The sequence below is a fragment of the Ambystoma mexicanum genome, chromosome 1p, assembly GCF_040938575.1.
Source record: "Ambystoma mexicanum isolate Mex_15411 chromosome 1p, UKY_AmexF1_1, whole genome shotgun sequence".
In the NCBI taxonomy this organism is placed as follows: domain Eukaryota; kingdom Metazoa; phylum Chordata; class Amphibia; order Caudata; family Ambystomatidae; genus Ambystoma; species Ambystoma mexicanum.
The window spans coordinates 1,154,774,970-1,154,790,684 of record NC_090921.1 but is presented as its reverse complement, the minus strand read 5'-3'; the positions used below and the strand labels follow the sequence as shown (position 1 = coordinate 1,154,790,684).

The 15,715-nt window shown below is 48.0% G+C and overlaps 1 protein-coding gene across 1 annotated transcript in view; it reads left to right on the top strand.

Annotated features, from left to right (window-relative positions):
• ATP4A (ATPase H+/K+ transporting subunit alpha) overlaps positions 1 to 15,715 on the top strand; it is a 126,497-nt gene that overhangs the window by 91,713 nt on the left and 19,069 nt on the right. Inside the window, exons 16-19 of the mRNA XM_069640948.1 lie at positions 1,303 to 1,471; positions 2,421 to 2,575; positions 4,193 to 4,316; positions 15,127 to 15,272. Of these exons, the coding sequence (XP_069497049.1) occupies positions 1,303 to 1,471; positions 2,421 to 2,575; positions 4,193 to 4,316; positions 15,127 to 15,272 (594 nt within the window). The remainder of the gene's footprint in view (positions 1 to 1,302; positions 1,472 to 2,420; positions 2,576 to 4,192; positions 4,317 to 15,126; positions 15,273 to 15,715) is intronic.

Below are 15,715 nucleotides of genomic sequence, written 5' to 3'. Positions count from 1 at the left end.
TAGTCCAGGAAGGGAGACCATGTAAGAAAGAATTTGCCTCTGTTCCCGAACCTGAGTGCGGTGATTTTTTGTTTTATTAGTATTTTAATTCTTCCAGTTGGTATTGTGAGCCTGTACTTACCATATTTGGATACGCTGCACAGGATTATGTGCAAAATTGACATACTTAATATTTTTAAATCTATTCTTATGCTGTGATTATGTGTTATTTATCCATTTTGTTGTGCTATGACATGATTATATGTACATTTTACATGTTGATTGATTTTTGTACCGTTTACATGTTTTTCTTTAGTGACGACTGTTGAAACAAAGCTTCATTAAATAGAGACTTAGAAACGGTTGAGCTGCCTTTAAAGTTCCAAAGTCTCCTGGCAATAAATACATAGAACTATTTGAGGCGGCAATTTAAATGGGTGGTCGGTCACACACTGTTACAAACTCAAAAGCAGGCCCAAAAGGGGTGGAGTATGGTGAAGGGGAGGAATCTGGGGAAGGGGGTGCAGTAACTGGGGAGTGGCATGCAATTTGTTGGGCTTAGGGCAGCAGACAATCTAAATTCTCCACTGCCTGTAATAACACTCTTAAATTAGCTTCCATAAAAAATGGCAGTAACAGATGCCATGTCACTGTAAGACAATATCCATGCCCTCTGGGCCCCAGCCTCCCAACCTCACACACATATATGCCCATTCACCCACCAATCACTCACCCATGCAACTTCTCTATATTAGTCATTCACACAAGGGCCCAGAATATTCACACCACCTTGTCACCCACACGGGCGCTGACGCCCATACATACACAACATTCACAGTGCACTCTCATTTATGTGCACACTAGCACTGGCACACATACACAAGCATGCATACATACACATCTGAAACCCTTGCATGCACGCACACCTACACACAAACAAAAATGCTATATTTTCCTCACCTGTTTCCTGACATGCTCCGGACATGAAGCTCCTCTCCAGGCATCCAGCTCCTGCACTCCATGCAGACCGGAAGCAGGGAGAGCTTCCTGGTTCCTGACATGCAGGTGGAGCAGGACCGCCTTCATCTTGCTGTCACTGCTGCTGCCCCCCTCCTGAAGGGGCATTTGAAGATTTTGGGGCTGGCGGCATCTATGGGTTTATTTTTAGCACCATGCAATGGTAGCCTTATACAGAGTATTGCATACTCCCTTCCTCTGGAGCTTCACTCACTCCCATCCACATGGCATTGTAGAGGCTTTTTCATGTTGGTGTGTACTCTGCTTCTTGTCATTTGACCACATGGCGTCTCTTCATATTTGCAGGGGTGCATCGTTGCTGTGACAGGGGACGGCGTGAACGATTCCCCAGCACTGAAGAAAGCCGATATCGGCGTTGCCATGGGAATTGCGGGCTCTGATGCCGCCAAAAATGCCGCCGACATGATCCTCTTGGATGATAATTTTGCTTCAATTGTAACTGGGGTTGAACAAGGTCAGTTTAGTCGCCTGCCTGATTCCAGGGCGCTGACACGGCAGAAATATATATGTATCACTATTCGCCGAGAATGTTATCACCAAATAGACAAATAACAAGCTCCAAATGAGATGTATTCAACAGTTGAAGAGATGGGTAACAAGGCCACCATCTTGGGCTAGGCGTGTTAGGATGGTGAGATAAATATGTCATGAGGAAAGTTGAATGTTGTTGCATCGGATTTGGCCTTATGCAATAAAATAAATAATACCCCTGTACATAGCAAATACCAGAGGCTGGCAGCAGGGAGTTACAGCCTTAGATGGAGCCTTGTGTTCATCATGAGAGGCCAGCATCTTAGCCTCATATCAAGTGTATAATGAGGGTGGGGCGTTATGGCCTAAGATGGAAGCTGCTGACACACTATGATAGAGTGCCATGTGTTAGCCACTGATGGAGTTCCGTGTGGGTGTGCTGTTACAGCATCAGCTGGAGACTCATGTACATTATGTGGGATCAGGGGTGGGGTAATATAACCTCAGCTGAAGACTCCTGTACAACATGACAGTGGTGTGTTATAGCTTAAGATGGGAGTCTTGGAGACTCCTTTATATCACGACAGAAAGGATTGAGATGGAGACATCATGGGGGTGGGATGTTGGAACCTCATACGGACACTCATGTACATCATTAGGGTGGGTGTTAGACCCTCAAAGCCATGTATGCTGACCTAGTGGCTGCAGGGTGGATATTTTGTTTGCAGATGTAGACTTTCAGCAGTGTCCTCAATACCAGCGGATGTTCAGTCGCTCGCACAAGTGGTTGGAGCAACTTCCACTTGCATGCAGCCTTGATTCTACAGGATCTGTCCTCAGTATTGCCGTTCTCGTGCCCATACTTAAAAAGGCTTTATTTTTTGTACTTCATCACTGCACCAGTGTCTAAATGATGTCCCCTTTCATTTCAGGACGTCTGATTTTTGACAACCTGAAGAAGTCCATTGCCTACACTCTGACCAAGAACATCCCCGAGCTGGCGCCATACTTGATTTACATTACAGCGAGTGTGCCTCTGCCCCTGGGCTGCATCACTATCCTCTTCATTGAGCTGGCCACAGACATAGTAAGGATGCGCAGCAACAGAGCCTCGGAAAGCGCCGAAACACGCCCCGGTCCATTCAGGGTGTTTATTTGTCTGCCCAGCCCTGCTACACGGTCCCTAAGTTTGTTAGCTTGGTTTCCGCACGATTCCTGTTCTCATATGGTTGCAACTGGTCCCTTCCATTCACTTCTTCTTTGCCGCCACCTCATCTGTGGGCATGCTCCCTTACCAGTTACTCCGTGCTCTGGCTATCATTACTTCATAATCAATCTGAGGCTGAGACAATAAGTGCCGGGGCTCAGAAATAAGTGCCAGGGATAAGCCCTGGCAAACACCCCCACAAATTAGGCACTGCACAGCATATATGCAGAGCAATGCTTTCATTCTTCTGGCTCCCATCATGCAACAGGCGTGGGAACACGTAATCGCCAGCAGATAGCCCAAGCTCTCCATATTCTCCCACACTATAAGATCTTCCACCATGTGGCAGGAAGTGTTCCTGTGTGCTTTCATCAAAAGCAATATCTCGCTACAGTGTGCTCTAAGTTTGAGGCGCCTCTTCCTGGCTATGTTCGTAAAAAAGTATTCTCAAGTGCCCAGCAAGGCCGCAAACCATGAGCTGCACTCATCATGAGAGCACAGCAACTTTAATTAAAAGACAGTAAACATTTACGACCCTCCAAACTGCCAGTAACTTGAAAAACACGTGATCACTTCCTTTTCGACTCAACCCATGCCTTAGGCTGTGGGATGCAAATCTAACTGGCAGGGAGCTCGCTTCTTACAAAACCACCAGTATCTCCTACACCTGGTCCTTGTGGGTGGGTTTTAATCACAAGGGTCTTGGGTTCTCCAATGGCATAAGTACTGGTCATGTCACTTCACCAACACCATCACTTCTAATGCGATGTATGATGCATATTTAAATAGCTGTCATTGCTTCCTGGCCAAGCAACATCCTCATCTCTGACTCTCACCCCACCCACTACCAGGCGATGGGGTTGCTTCATGACTAAGACTTAAGGGAAAGAGGACACCAACCTTGGTACAAGTCACAGCCTCTCCAATACGTCATTGATCATTACTGCATGGATAGGCACAACCTGCAGACTCTAGGAGCCCAAACCACAATTTTTCTCTCGTTTCTCTCTCTTTAGGTTATGGCCAAAAAAAGTACTTCTGATTCCCAATGATTTGTAAATGCTTCTCATTCGTTCCTTTGGAAAACATATAAGAAAACTAACATTCAAACATACTATATAGAGAATAGGGCTTTGAAATGTGCACTTATTTTCTTTGTAGAAATGGTCCTTACCGAGCAGACTATGGGTCTCATTAATCCACTGAATTACCGTCCAACTCAATATTTCTACCACCACTTGGTCCCGCGGATTTACTGGGGGATTACAAGTGGTGTTAGGGCGGTGTAAGGCCTCATTTTTTTAAGTCTATAGGACTCCATGGGGATTTTGGTGGAATTACCACTAGTGATAATTCCGCAGATCTTTGACGTTTTTGGGCAGTAAAGTGGTGCATTAATCTCCACTCTTTTGCTGGAGGTAAATCCTTCACTTCAAAATGCCATGGCCCGTCTTCAGCAGCATCGCCCTGATACATGTTTTTTTACATTATTTGCAGTTCCCCTCTGTGTCTCTGGCCTACGAGAAAGCGGAGAGCGACATCATGCACCTCAAACCCCGAAATCCACGAAGAGATCGTCTCGTGAATGAAGCCTTGGCCGTCTACTCCTATTTCCAGATAGGTCTGTATTCATGCATAGAGGTGACTGACTGAGTGTGGAGCATAGGTGATCTCACAAATGAAGATACTTGGAGACATCCTGATAGATTGTTGCCTCTTACAAAAATCATTCAAATCAGTTTGACATGTCACTCTGTGCCCCAGCCACATGAACTTTTGGAGGCAATAGCTTATTAGGTAATTTCACAGAATCCCCTACGTCCGGTTTAAGAAGAAGAGGGCTTCCAAGGATCAAAAGCTAAGGGAGAAAACCGTGGTGTGCACAGATATTTATAACCAAGACAATTGGAATTGCATCAAGTTTTCAAAGGCGATTTAGACTAAAACAGCTTAAGACTGCTTAATGTTATGTCAGCGGTACTTGTATAGCGAACCGTCACCAACGGAATTGGTCCCCAGGCGCTCTGGCGGATCTGTAAACAGAAAGGGTGGGGTAGGGTTAGTCGGGAGGAGGGGAGAAGAAGAGTGGTAGAAGTGGTGTGCTGTTGGCAGCTTCAGCTCGGTATACACCGATTGCTGGGCTTTGGTGCTAGTATCGGATCGGATGAAGGCCTCGAGTGCTGTGGGTGAAGTTTTATGTATTGTTGGTGCGGTGTGGTAAAGTGCGTGTGGATTGCTGGGAGAGAGATGGTTGTGTGGTTTTGCGTGGGTTTAAGTATGCAGAAGATTGAGGGTTGGGTTAGTGGGGTCTGTATCCTGGTTCAGGTACTTATGATTCCATTAGAGTTGTATACCTGTGGATTCGGATGTTGTTGGTTCCTCGTGGGCCGACTCGATTTGGTGCTTTGGCGCTGATCCAACTGTATTTTATTGAGTATAGTTTGTATTGGTGGGTGTGTCTGAACCTAATCTTCAGGTGTGGGACTGGGTGGGTGATATCTATTCTCAGGTGATCTATTGTGACCCTGTTCGGTTAAGGCTTTGGGTGGTTCACGGTCAGGGGTCGTGTTGAAGTGGTGTCTTAGTGGATCCGTCTTGGTGAGCATGTATATTCAGATGTTCATATCCTTCTGTCCCGAATGGTTCTTTAATTTCCGTGGGGTGAACATCCTTGGGACGGTTGTTTAGTTGTAGTTTTGTGTGGTGGGGCATTGTGCTTCCTGCTTTGTATTGGTGGACCGTGTGTAGTGATGAAACATTCTGTTTCTCACCCATTGCATTGGCCCGTGGTGCAGTGCTTTTTTTCCCTCTCTATGTTTTGTTCTAAGGGCTATTGGGGAAGGTCATAGTAAGGTCCTGGTCCTCTTGATGATTAGTTCTAGTCTTTCTGTCTTAGTTTCCTATGTTTACTGTCTTTGGTCGTATTGCGACTGTCTCCCGTTTGGTCCTTTAGTATGCCGTGGGATATTTACCTAGCTTTTCCCATTGATTGATCGGTGCGTATCGCGGTCGATCTACGTTCATTGATGTTTTTAGTTATGTCGGTGCCCCTGTGGCCAGTCTTTCTAGTTATGACGAAAAGAGCCAGGTTTGGAGTGATTTCCTAAATAATAGGTGGTTTCTTGTGTTACATATGTACTTCGGAAGGTCGTTCCAAGTTTTCGGGGCTTGGTGAGAGAAGGAGGATCCTCCAAGTTTTCTTTTTTTGTAGGGCTTCGGTTCCAGGCGGATGTCCATGCTTGATCTGAGCGTTGTTGGTGGTTGATGTAGGTGCAGTTTGCCTCTTAGGAACTCAGCCCCTTCTTTGTGTACTGCTCTGTGCGTAATGCACATTGTTTTGAATTTTATTCGTTGTTTTATTGGTAGCCAATGTAGTGTTTTCAGCGCTGGCGCGGTGTGTTCTCTTCGGGGTAGTTTCAGAAGTAGTCTGGCTGCTGCGTTTTGAATGCGTTGTATTTTTTTAGGAGTCGTTCAGGCATGCCTAGGTATAGGCTATTGGCGTAGTCTACTTTGAACATGACGAGGGCGATGATGATGATCGCTTTTTTGGCGAACGATAAGAACGGTAAGATTCTCTTTGCTGCTCGTAGGAGGAAGAAGCATTTCTCGAGGAGAGCATTTACTTGTGGCTCTAGCGTGAGATTATTGTCCATCAGAACCCCCAGGTTTTTTACAATCGCCCAGGGTGCTGGGGTAGTTCCGAGTTCCCTTGGCCAAGGGATGAATTGGTTTTCTCCTCCATTTTTTGTGACAATCATTATATTGGGTTGATTTTGAGGGAATTGGAGTTCATCCAGAAGAATACATCGCGCAGGCAGTTTTCTAACATTGAGTTTCTTTCCGGGTTGTCTTGTATTTTGAAGATTATTTGTGTATCATCAGTGTAGTTGTAGCAGCTGAGGCCGTGGCTTTTGATGATTCTGATAAGTAGATACAGGTAGATGTTGAATAGTAGCGGGGAGAAGGATGATCCTTGTGGTACTCCACAGGTGGAATCCCTCAGGCTGGCTTTGAAGGGTTTCATCTATACAGTTTCCGTTCTGTTTGTTAGGAAAGATTTGATCCATAGTAGGGCGGTGTCAGTTATTCCAAGTGCTTCTAATCTCGTTATGAGGGTGTCGTGGTCGACTCTATCAAATGCTGCAGATAGGTCTAGGAGTATCAAGGCAGTGCTGTTGTCCGAGTCTGCATTGATTTTTAGATTGTCCCATATTGAGAGTAGAGCTGATTCCGTTCCTCTCAGTGGTCTGAAGCCAACTTGTGCCTGGTCTAGTAGGCTGTGCTCTTCTATAAACTCTTGGGTCGTTTTGTATATGTACGTTTCGAGCAGCTTGGCTGTATACGGGATGTTGGAGATAGGTCTGTAGTGGGAGAGGTCCTCTACGTTTCCCGCTGTATCTTTGAGTAGTGGCCTGATGTATGCAGTTTTGAAGGCTTGTGGCACTTTCCCAGTTGCGATGGAATGGTTGAAGATGCTCCTGTGATATTCCATGGGCGTTCCTTGTTTAAGAATTGATTTGTATATGTCTGGTGGGCATGGGTCTTCGGGGGACCCTGAGTTGTTACTTTCATTCACCAGTTTGACGAATGTCTCCACCGATATTTCTGGAAACCTTCGTAGTTTGTTTGGGTGTTCCTCCTGGGTGTAGGTTGGGGTTGTGGTCAGATCAGACGGTCTGCTTTGAATGGTTTGTTGGATGTCGGTGATTTTGTTTTTGAAGTGGTCTGCAAGGTCGTTGCAAAGTTTCGCGGACGGAGTTGGTGTGTTGTTACATCCTGGAGGGTTTTTGATTTTGTTTATGATTTTGAAGAGCTCTTTATGGGTGTTTGGTGCTTCGAGGATTCGGTTGTCGTAGTGTTTCCTCTTTGCTTTTTGTATTTCCTTTTTGTAAACCCAATTGTGTTGTCGGAATTTCAGTTTGTTTGCCGTGTCATTTTGTTTTTTACAATCAAGTTCTAGTCTTCGTTTTTTCTTTTCATAGTGCAAAGTAGTCGGGTGAACCATTTTGCCATAGACCGTTTATTAGAAGATGTGAAGGGTTTTTCTTTGGCAATGTTGTCTATAGTAGTTATAATCCAGGAATGCAGCAGGGTTACCTTTTTGTCCAGGTCATATTCTTCCATGAATGTTGAGTGTGGTTTGTTTAGGTCCAGGAGTTCATGCAGGTTGGAGTTGTTGATGGTTCTCCAATTTCTTCTCACGGTTTTCGTTGTTTTGTCCAGTTGATTGTTTGTTAGCCTGGTCATTTTGATTACAATCGGATGATGAGGTGGTCGCTCCAGGGTATTTGAATTGGGGGTGCCGTGGTGAGGAGTAGTTTGTTAGCGAAGATTGCGTCAGGTGTATGCCCTGCCGAGTGGGTTGCTCTTTTGACTAGTTGTTGTAGGTTCATTGCTGCTAGTTAGCTGGTTAGCGATTTTTGTATGGTTGTGCTTTCTCCTTCAAACCAGATGTTGAAATCTCCTAGGACTATCAGGTGATTTTGTTTGATGGCTAGGACGGTGATTGCTTCTGTGAAGGAGTCTACGAAGGTTGCAACGTAGGTTGATGGTCTATATATTAGTACGAATTTCAAGTTTGTTTTGGCTGTGACTGCTAGATGTATGATTAGGGATTTGCATTTGTCTATGATTAGTGGGTCTTCCAGTTTGATATCCAGGTGTTCCTTCTGAATGATTGCCAGCCCTCCCCCTCTTTTGGTTTTTCTGTTTGATTGGACGCATTTGAAGTATTCAGGTAAGCAGTTGTTGAGGGTGATCTTGTAATTGTCGTCTAGCCAGGTTTCTGTTACAAATAGGATGTCGATCCCTCCGTCGCAGAGCAGATCATATATCTCAGTGGCATGTTTCGTCATTGATCTTGCATTGATGAGGTTGCAGTGGATCTTATTGGTGTGGTTTTGCTTGTTGTTTGCACCTTGTTTTGGTTTGTGGTTGTTTGGTTGCGGTGCATCATTGTTGGCGTTGATTGGGGGTGGATGAAGATCAGCAAGGTTGTATCTTCATTGTAAGAGGGCATATGAGGATCAGCGGAAGCTGCATCTACATTGGGGCGGTCTGCTAGATAGAAAGCTTGGCTGTTCAGTGGTGTTGCTTCTACGTTTGTGCTGGTTTGGTGAAGGTCCGTGAAGGCTTCTTCTTCGTTGAATTGGTCAGTTAGGTTCATGTTTGGGTTGTTGGTTATAAGATCTTCGTCGTCGTTATGTCCGGTATGGCGCGGGTGTTGGGGGTGTCCTTCTGTTTTTGTGATGTATGGGGTGGTGGGGTCCGACTCTGGCCACCTTCTTCTTGAGTGTTCCCGTCTTTTTTTCTGGTTGTCCCGGGATTTTCTTTGTCTGTCTTGATGTCTCTGTGTCATTGGGGTATCCTGGTTCTGGGGGTGATGTGAGATATAGGGAGTTTTCCCTTTGGAGTTTTGTTCTGGTCGTTTTGGTTTTTGGCATTGTGTTTCTTCTATTTGAGGCCTTGTCTTGTGCCCTTTCTCGGCATCCCTTTCTGGTCCAGGGCATTTTGGTGCTCAGTGCGGAGGTGCCCGTTGAGTGGTTGGCTGCTGTGTCTTATGATGGGAGTGCTGGTATTTCCTCTTGTATTGGTTGGCTTGGGAGATTTTGTGCCATCTGTTCTTCCGTTGGGTCGGTTTGTGTGTCCTCCGGGTGCTGTCTGTGGGGTTTTGGTGCTGGGCGTACTGTTGTCAGGGGTGTAGGTCAAAGTTCAGTGCTGTCTGTGTAGGTCTCTCTGAAAGGATAAGGACGGCTACTCTCTGGGAGTATTTTAAGATGGTTACGCTAAGTTTGTGGGGCTAGTTCTGATTGAGTTCTAGAGTCTCGTGTTGGTAGGAGGAACCCTAAGGAGTATTGTAATCCTTATGATTCAAATACATTTCGGAGCGGAGTCCCTGCTACATTTCGGAGACCTGTATAGTGGGAGAGAGGCCTATCAATGTAAACTGAATATCACACAATGGGTTTTGGGACCAGCACCCCTGCTAAAATTGGGAGACCTGCACGGTGGGAGAGAGGCCCCTCAATGCAATCTGAATATCACAATACAGTCTGGGAACAAAACCTGTGCCAAATTTGGGAGACCTGTGTAGTGGGAGAGAGGCCTATCAATGCAATCTGAATGTCATACAGTACAATTTTGGAATAGAACCCCTGATAGTTTTGGGAGACCTGTACAGTGGGAGGGAGGTCCCTCAATGCAAACCGAACATCATCTAATACAACTTGGGGACAGAATCCCTGATGGACTTGGGGGACTTGTATACTGGGAGAGAGTCCTAACTATGCAATCTGAATGTCACACAATGCAATTTTGGGGACAGAACCCCTGCTAAATTCGGGAGACCTGTACAGTGGGAGAAAAGCCCATCAATGCAGTCCGAACATCATACAATGCAATTTTGGGGACAGAACCCCCGCCAAGTTTGAGAGACCTATATAGTGGGAGAGAGGCCTATCAGTGCAATCTGAATATGATACAATTCAGTTTGGGAGCAGGGCTGTATAGTGGGTGGGAGGCCCACCAATGCAATCGGAATAACAACCAGAACAATTTGGGTAAAACCCCTGATACATTTTGGGGACTTGTATAGTGGGAGAGAGGCCTATCAATGCAATCAGAACATCATACAATACAACTTGGGGACAGAACCCCTGATCAATTTGGGGGGCCTGTATAGTGGGAGAGAGGCCTACAAATACAATGGGAGTATCATACAATTCGATTTCGGAACGGAAACGCTCCTAAATTTGGTAGACCTGTTTATTGGGGGAGAGGCCTATCTATGCGATCTGAATTTCACACAATACAACTATGGAACAGAGTCCCTGATAACTTTTGGAGACCTGTATAGTGGGAGAGAGGCCTATCAATGCAATCTGAATATCTTACAATACAATTTTGGAACAGAAATTCTGATACATTTTGGAACTGTTTTATATCGGTTTGTTAAGTGGCTAGGATTATAGGGTAGAGTGGTTGATCTACTCCTAACCCAGGCCACTCCTACCTTACTGGTCCTTGTAGTTGATGGTTGACGGCTGGCACCTGGCTTCCCCTGTGGACTCCAGCCGGCACTTCCTGGAGCCGCCTCTGTGGGGCCGCCCTTGGCCTTGGGGCTACCGGGCAGAGGGCTGCACTGGAAGACCAGTGAAGAAGGCTTCCCAGTGAAGGAAGCCAGGGGAGAGGGGCAGTGGTCAGCAACGGTGCTGGAATGGGCAGAGGAAGTAAAAGCTATGGGCCCAGGGGCTCTCTGGAAATGGCCGCAGTTATCTGCCTCTGCGGTGGGTTAAGACTGTTGAATGAGGGCGCGACTCTCACCGTGCTTCTGGACCAAATCAAGATGTCACACGGAGCTAAGCTCCAATTAGGGCTCGGGGCGGGATGGGAGGCGGGAGGGCTGGAGTCCAGGAAGAGGAGCTGGGAGGGTTGTGGCGAGCTGGGGAGGGAAGCGGGCTTGGCCGCAGGTGTTTCTTTTTTGGTTATGGTGGTGCCGGGGCCTGGGAGCTGTGGGCAGCCTTAACTGGATGGCAGCAGTGCGGAGAGCCGCACGGGCAGAGGGCTGCCCTGGGCCGGGTGGGTAAAGGCACAAAGCGTCCAATCGGGGTGGTGGATGGGATGGGGAGGAGGAGTCCAAAAAGAACACAGCAGCAACGTGGAGGAGACCGGGGCTGGGAGCTCACAGAATACACTAGGCAATTTTTAGAAATAAGGCAGGGGGGATCCAGGCACTTGTTCACTCACCTGCACTGCCCGGAAGCTCGGAGCGTTGGTGCAGAGGTTTAGACCTCAGAAACATACCGGGGCTGGGGGCCAATCAGAGCCTGGGGGAGGGCTGGGGAGCTGGGCCTGGGAATGAGGAAAGGAGCGGTGGAGGAGCGGGGAGGCCGCGAGGGACGGCCTGGCAGGTGGATTCCATGCCTAGGGGGCACCGGAGCAAACGCTTACCTGTGGCTTGGCTGGTAAATGGTGCAGGGAGGATGGTGTAGAGGTTTAGGACTCAGGAACACACCGGGGCTGGGGGCCAATCAGAGCCTGGGGGAGGGCTGGGGAGGCGGGCCTGGGAATGAGGAAAGGAGCGGTGGAGGAGCGGGGAGGCTGCGAGGGACAGTCTAGCAGGTGGATTCCAAGCCTAGAGGGCACCGGAGCAAACGCTTACCTGTGGCCTGGCTGGTAAATGGCGCAGGGAGCGTTGGTTCAGAGGTTTACGCCTCAGGAACATACCGGGGCTGGGGACCAATCAGAGCCTGGGGAGGGCTGGGGAGGCGGGGCCTGGGAATGAGGAAAGGAGCGGTGGAGGAGGATGGAGGCCGCGAGGGACAGCCTGGCAGGTGGATTCCAAGCCTAGGGGGCACCGGAGCAAACGCTTACCTGTGGCCTGGCTGGTGATTGGTGCAGGGAGCGTTGGTGCAGAGTTCTAGGCCTCAGGAACGCACCGGGGCTGGGGGCCAATCAGAGCCTGGGGGAGGGCTGGGGAGGCGGGCCTGAGAATGAGGAAAGGAGGGGTGGAGGAGCGGGGAGGCCGCGAGGGACAGCCTGGCAGGTTGATTCCAAGCCTAGGGGGCACCGGAGCAAACGCTTACCAGTGGCCTGGCTGTAAATGGCGCAGGGAGCCTTGGTGCAGAGGTTTAGGCCTCAGGAACACACTGGGGCTGGGGGCCGATCAGAGCCTGGGCAGGGCTGGGGAGGCGGGCCTGGGAATGAGGAAAGGAGCGGTAGAGGAGCGGGGAGGCCGCGAGGGATGGCCTGTCAGGTGGATTCCAAGCCTAGGGGGCACCAAAGCAAACGCTTACCTGTTGCCTTGCTGGTGAATGGCGCAGGGAGCGTTGGTGCAGAGGTTTAGGCCAGGAACAAAAGGTTTAAGAGGTTTAATACAGGAACAATACTGGGAAGGTTAAGAGCACCCCTATAAGAGATGTTGTTTTTGTTTACAAGCTATACATATATATATTTTTTTTCACGGAATAGGAATCTCTCCTTTTTAATCTAGTTCAAAGTGCTAGTTAAATAATTAGACTATAGAACCTTAGGTGTCAAAATAGCTTGCTAAATGAAAAATAAACTGTTAGGAAAGATTTCATAATTGTATGTCATTTTCCCTCCATGTGTCAACCCCCAAACTTTTTGCTGCTGTTTCACACCCTGATCTAAACTTTGCCAGAGAAGCGCCGCCAACCGCCGCACTCATCTGGGCTTTCGCTCAATTCTTATGGGGAAACTGACATGCCCTTAAGACAGTCAGTACTGGGAGACTTTGTTTCCCTTAGTCCTTTCCTCAGGTTGTAGCTTTTGTGCAACATGTAACAAGAGTGCACTGTAACTTACTTTACCGCACTCTTGGGTCTCTAGTCATTCCAAAGGCCCTAGAAACTCTTGCTGGACTTATTATGAACTGTGCAGGTGTGTCACGGACAGAACTGGTGGCAGCTATCGTTTATCTTATGTTTTGAACCCTTTTTTGCCATGTTATCCGCACTTACCGCGTTTGGCACAAATAGGTGGCCTGGCTCCAAAATGGCCATGCCACACGGTTCTTTGTCGTGTCCTTTGGCCATCTTGCCCCTTCACCTTCCCCAGATCGAGCCGACCCGGGTCAGTCCTTATTTGGTCATGCACTTTCCCACGAAACCCAAAGCTTTTGCGGGCTTCTGCATGCCTTGTGTGTGTGCCTCCAGGATGTGGGCTGGGATGTCTGTTCCCAATACACATCCTGGGTGCCAGAGAGTCTGGAGTGTCCTGAATGCCTGGGACCCCCGTGGTCCGTGATTGGTCCACGTATGGAGTGAGTGATTGTGAGCAGATCTCCCATTGGGCCCTCCGTTTTTGCGTGAAGGGAACCTTGGATAAGAGGAGGCTGAAAACACCACTACCAGGTCGATCTGCTGAGTTCACACCGAACAAGGGATAAGGAGCCAAGTATCCTGCAACAAGAAGCCAAGTCGAGGAACCGCTGGTGACCCGCTGGAAGGTTTGGCACCATGAGCCATCTGTCGTCCTGCGAGACCCCTCATCCTAGAAGGTCTGCAAAGGCGCTTTGACCCATTGGAATAGTGGGACCAACTATTCTCGGCACCTTCATCAAACCCTGCAAATAAGCCTCTTCGGAAGTGTCCCTGGGCCAACCAGTGGGCTGACCAGCTTACACGGGACGTTTGCTCTGTCACTTCTGCCGTTTCAGGGAAGCCCTCGAAACTTGGCCTACTGCTAGCTCTGTGTCCACGGCACCCTCACACCGAATTTCGTACACTTGGCACTCCCAGGTCTGAAGTGAGACAAGTGCGCCCGGACCAGAGTAAATGCGGTTGGCGTGTTGCCCTACTGTGTTAACAACCTGTGCACGTTCGACGCATTTGTGACCCCCTCGACCCTGCATCCTGCTACCGTGGAATCTACACGGTGTCGAGACGTCCTGATCGTCGCATCCGAACCTGCCAGCAACGTGAACTGAACTGGCGAAGTCTGGGTTTGCCTGCGTCGGGGACCGGTGAGTAGTCCATACCCCAACCGGTGGCCCCTAGCGCAGGAACCCATTTCTTTTCTACCGCTGTTGCGAAATAGCGGATCCATCCCGCACCCTCACTCTGCCTCTGCCTCTGCCCGCAAGTGGAGATCTTGCTTGAGTAGTGGGGACTTGTTCTTCATCGCTTCCTTCACCTTCCTGAACTGTCAGAGACCCTTGAAGAGACCCTATTTTGTCCATTGGCACAAGCGCGTGCATGCACTATTGAGCATAAGGCTCCTCTCTTCCTAAGGCTCGGACTGCCTCCTAGCTAGGTGTATTTTTGATGTCGAACTGGCTCTAATGATTACTTGCACTGCCTGTTTTCCTCCCCATCTAGGTGGTCTACATATTTCGTGCTCATAACTCTTTAAACGCCTCGGTCTTGTATATATATTGTATTGATTGTGATGTGTTGGTTTACTTTAGTATTATTGTGATTCTTTGCTATGGTCGATGTTACAAAGGCCTTGTAATAAATGTGTCTATATTTTTAATATAACACCTGTCTGGAGTAATTTGTAAGTGTCCTTGATTTGTGTGCTCATTGAGGTCTTTCAGTCACCCTCACCCCTCTTGAGACTTAGTCTTGACCACCGGCATCGGTACCCTGATTGGTCTGGCTTGTCCAGAGGTTACCCTGTTCCAAGAAACTAGGCTGGCCTTCTGAAGCTTTGCCCCTCCAGGTCAGAGTTCAGAAATCAATCTTAACATATACCACGCATGTCACTTTCCACATCCTTGAAAGTGACCTGGTAGCACTTAAATGTGGCATTCTCAATACTCTGTCAGTCAACGGCTGAAGCTGGTTTTGCTTCTCAAGAGGTTCTGATGAAATGACAGGTCGCCTGCTGGTTTATTCTTGGGTGATGCTGCTAATATCTTCTAGAGAGGGGTTCCTGCAATGAGCTTGTGCGTTTTGTTTCCCTAGGCGTCATACAATCCTTTGCTGGTTTTGCCGACTATTTTACGGTCATGGCTCAGGAGGGCTGGTACCCAGAGTACTGTATCGGACTTCGATCACACTGGGAAAACACCAAGCTGCAGGACCTTGAAGACAGCTACGGCCAGGAATGGGTGAGCACATTTTCTATGGTGGCAATGTAGTAAATCACATTATCTAAAAAGTACATAACTGAACACTAAGTCATACATTAACCAAGTATTCACTGTAGAGAAAAATATCCTAGGCTTCATCCCTAGGAATTATAACCCAGCCCGAAAAGAAAAGGTTTACTACCCCGTGGTACGGACATAGTAGAACAGAATGCATCATCTAGGCAGAGTGCTAGGCATTCTAATAAATTATTGCATGCCCAGATAACTAACCAGGGTTCATTGCATAGGCATCCACTACCTAGATTCCCTGATTGTTGGCACCCGGGGAATCTAGGAATGTAGACTATAACTGTATATAGAACCCTGGCCAGGTATGACAGCCAATCAGGTTGCTACAAACCCGGGCTTAAATGATCCAAGCCTGCGCTTAGAGCAAGCTGCAAGATGTGTGCACCACCCGC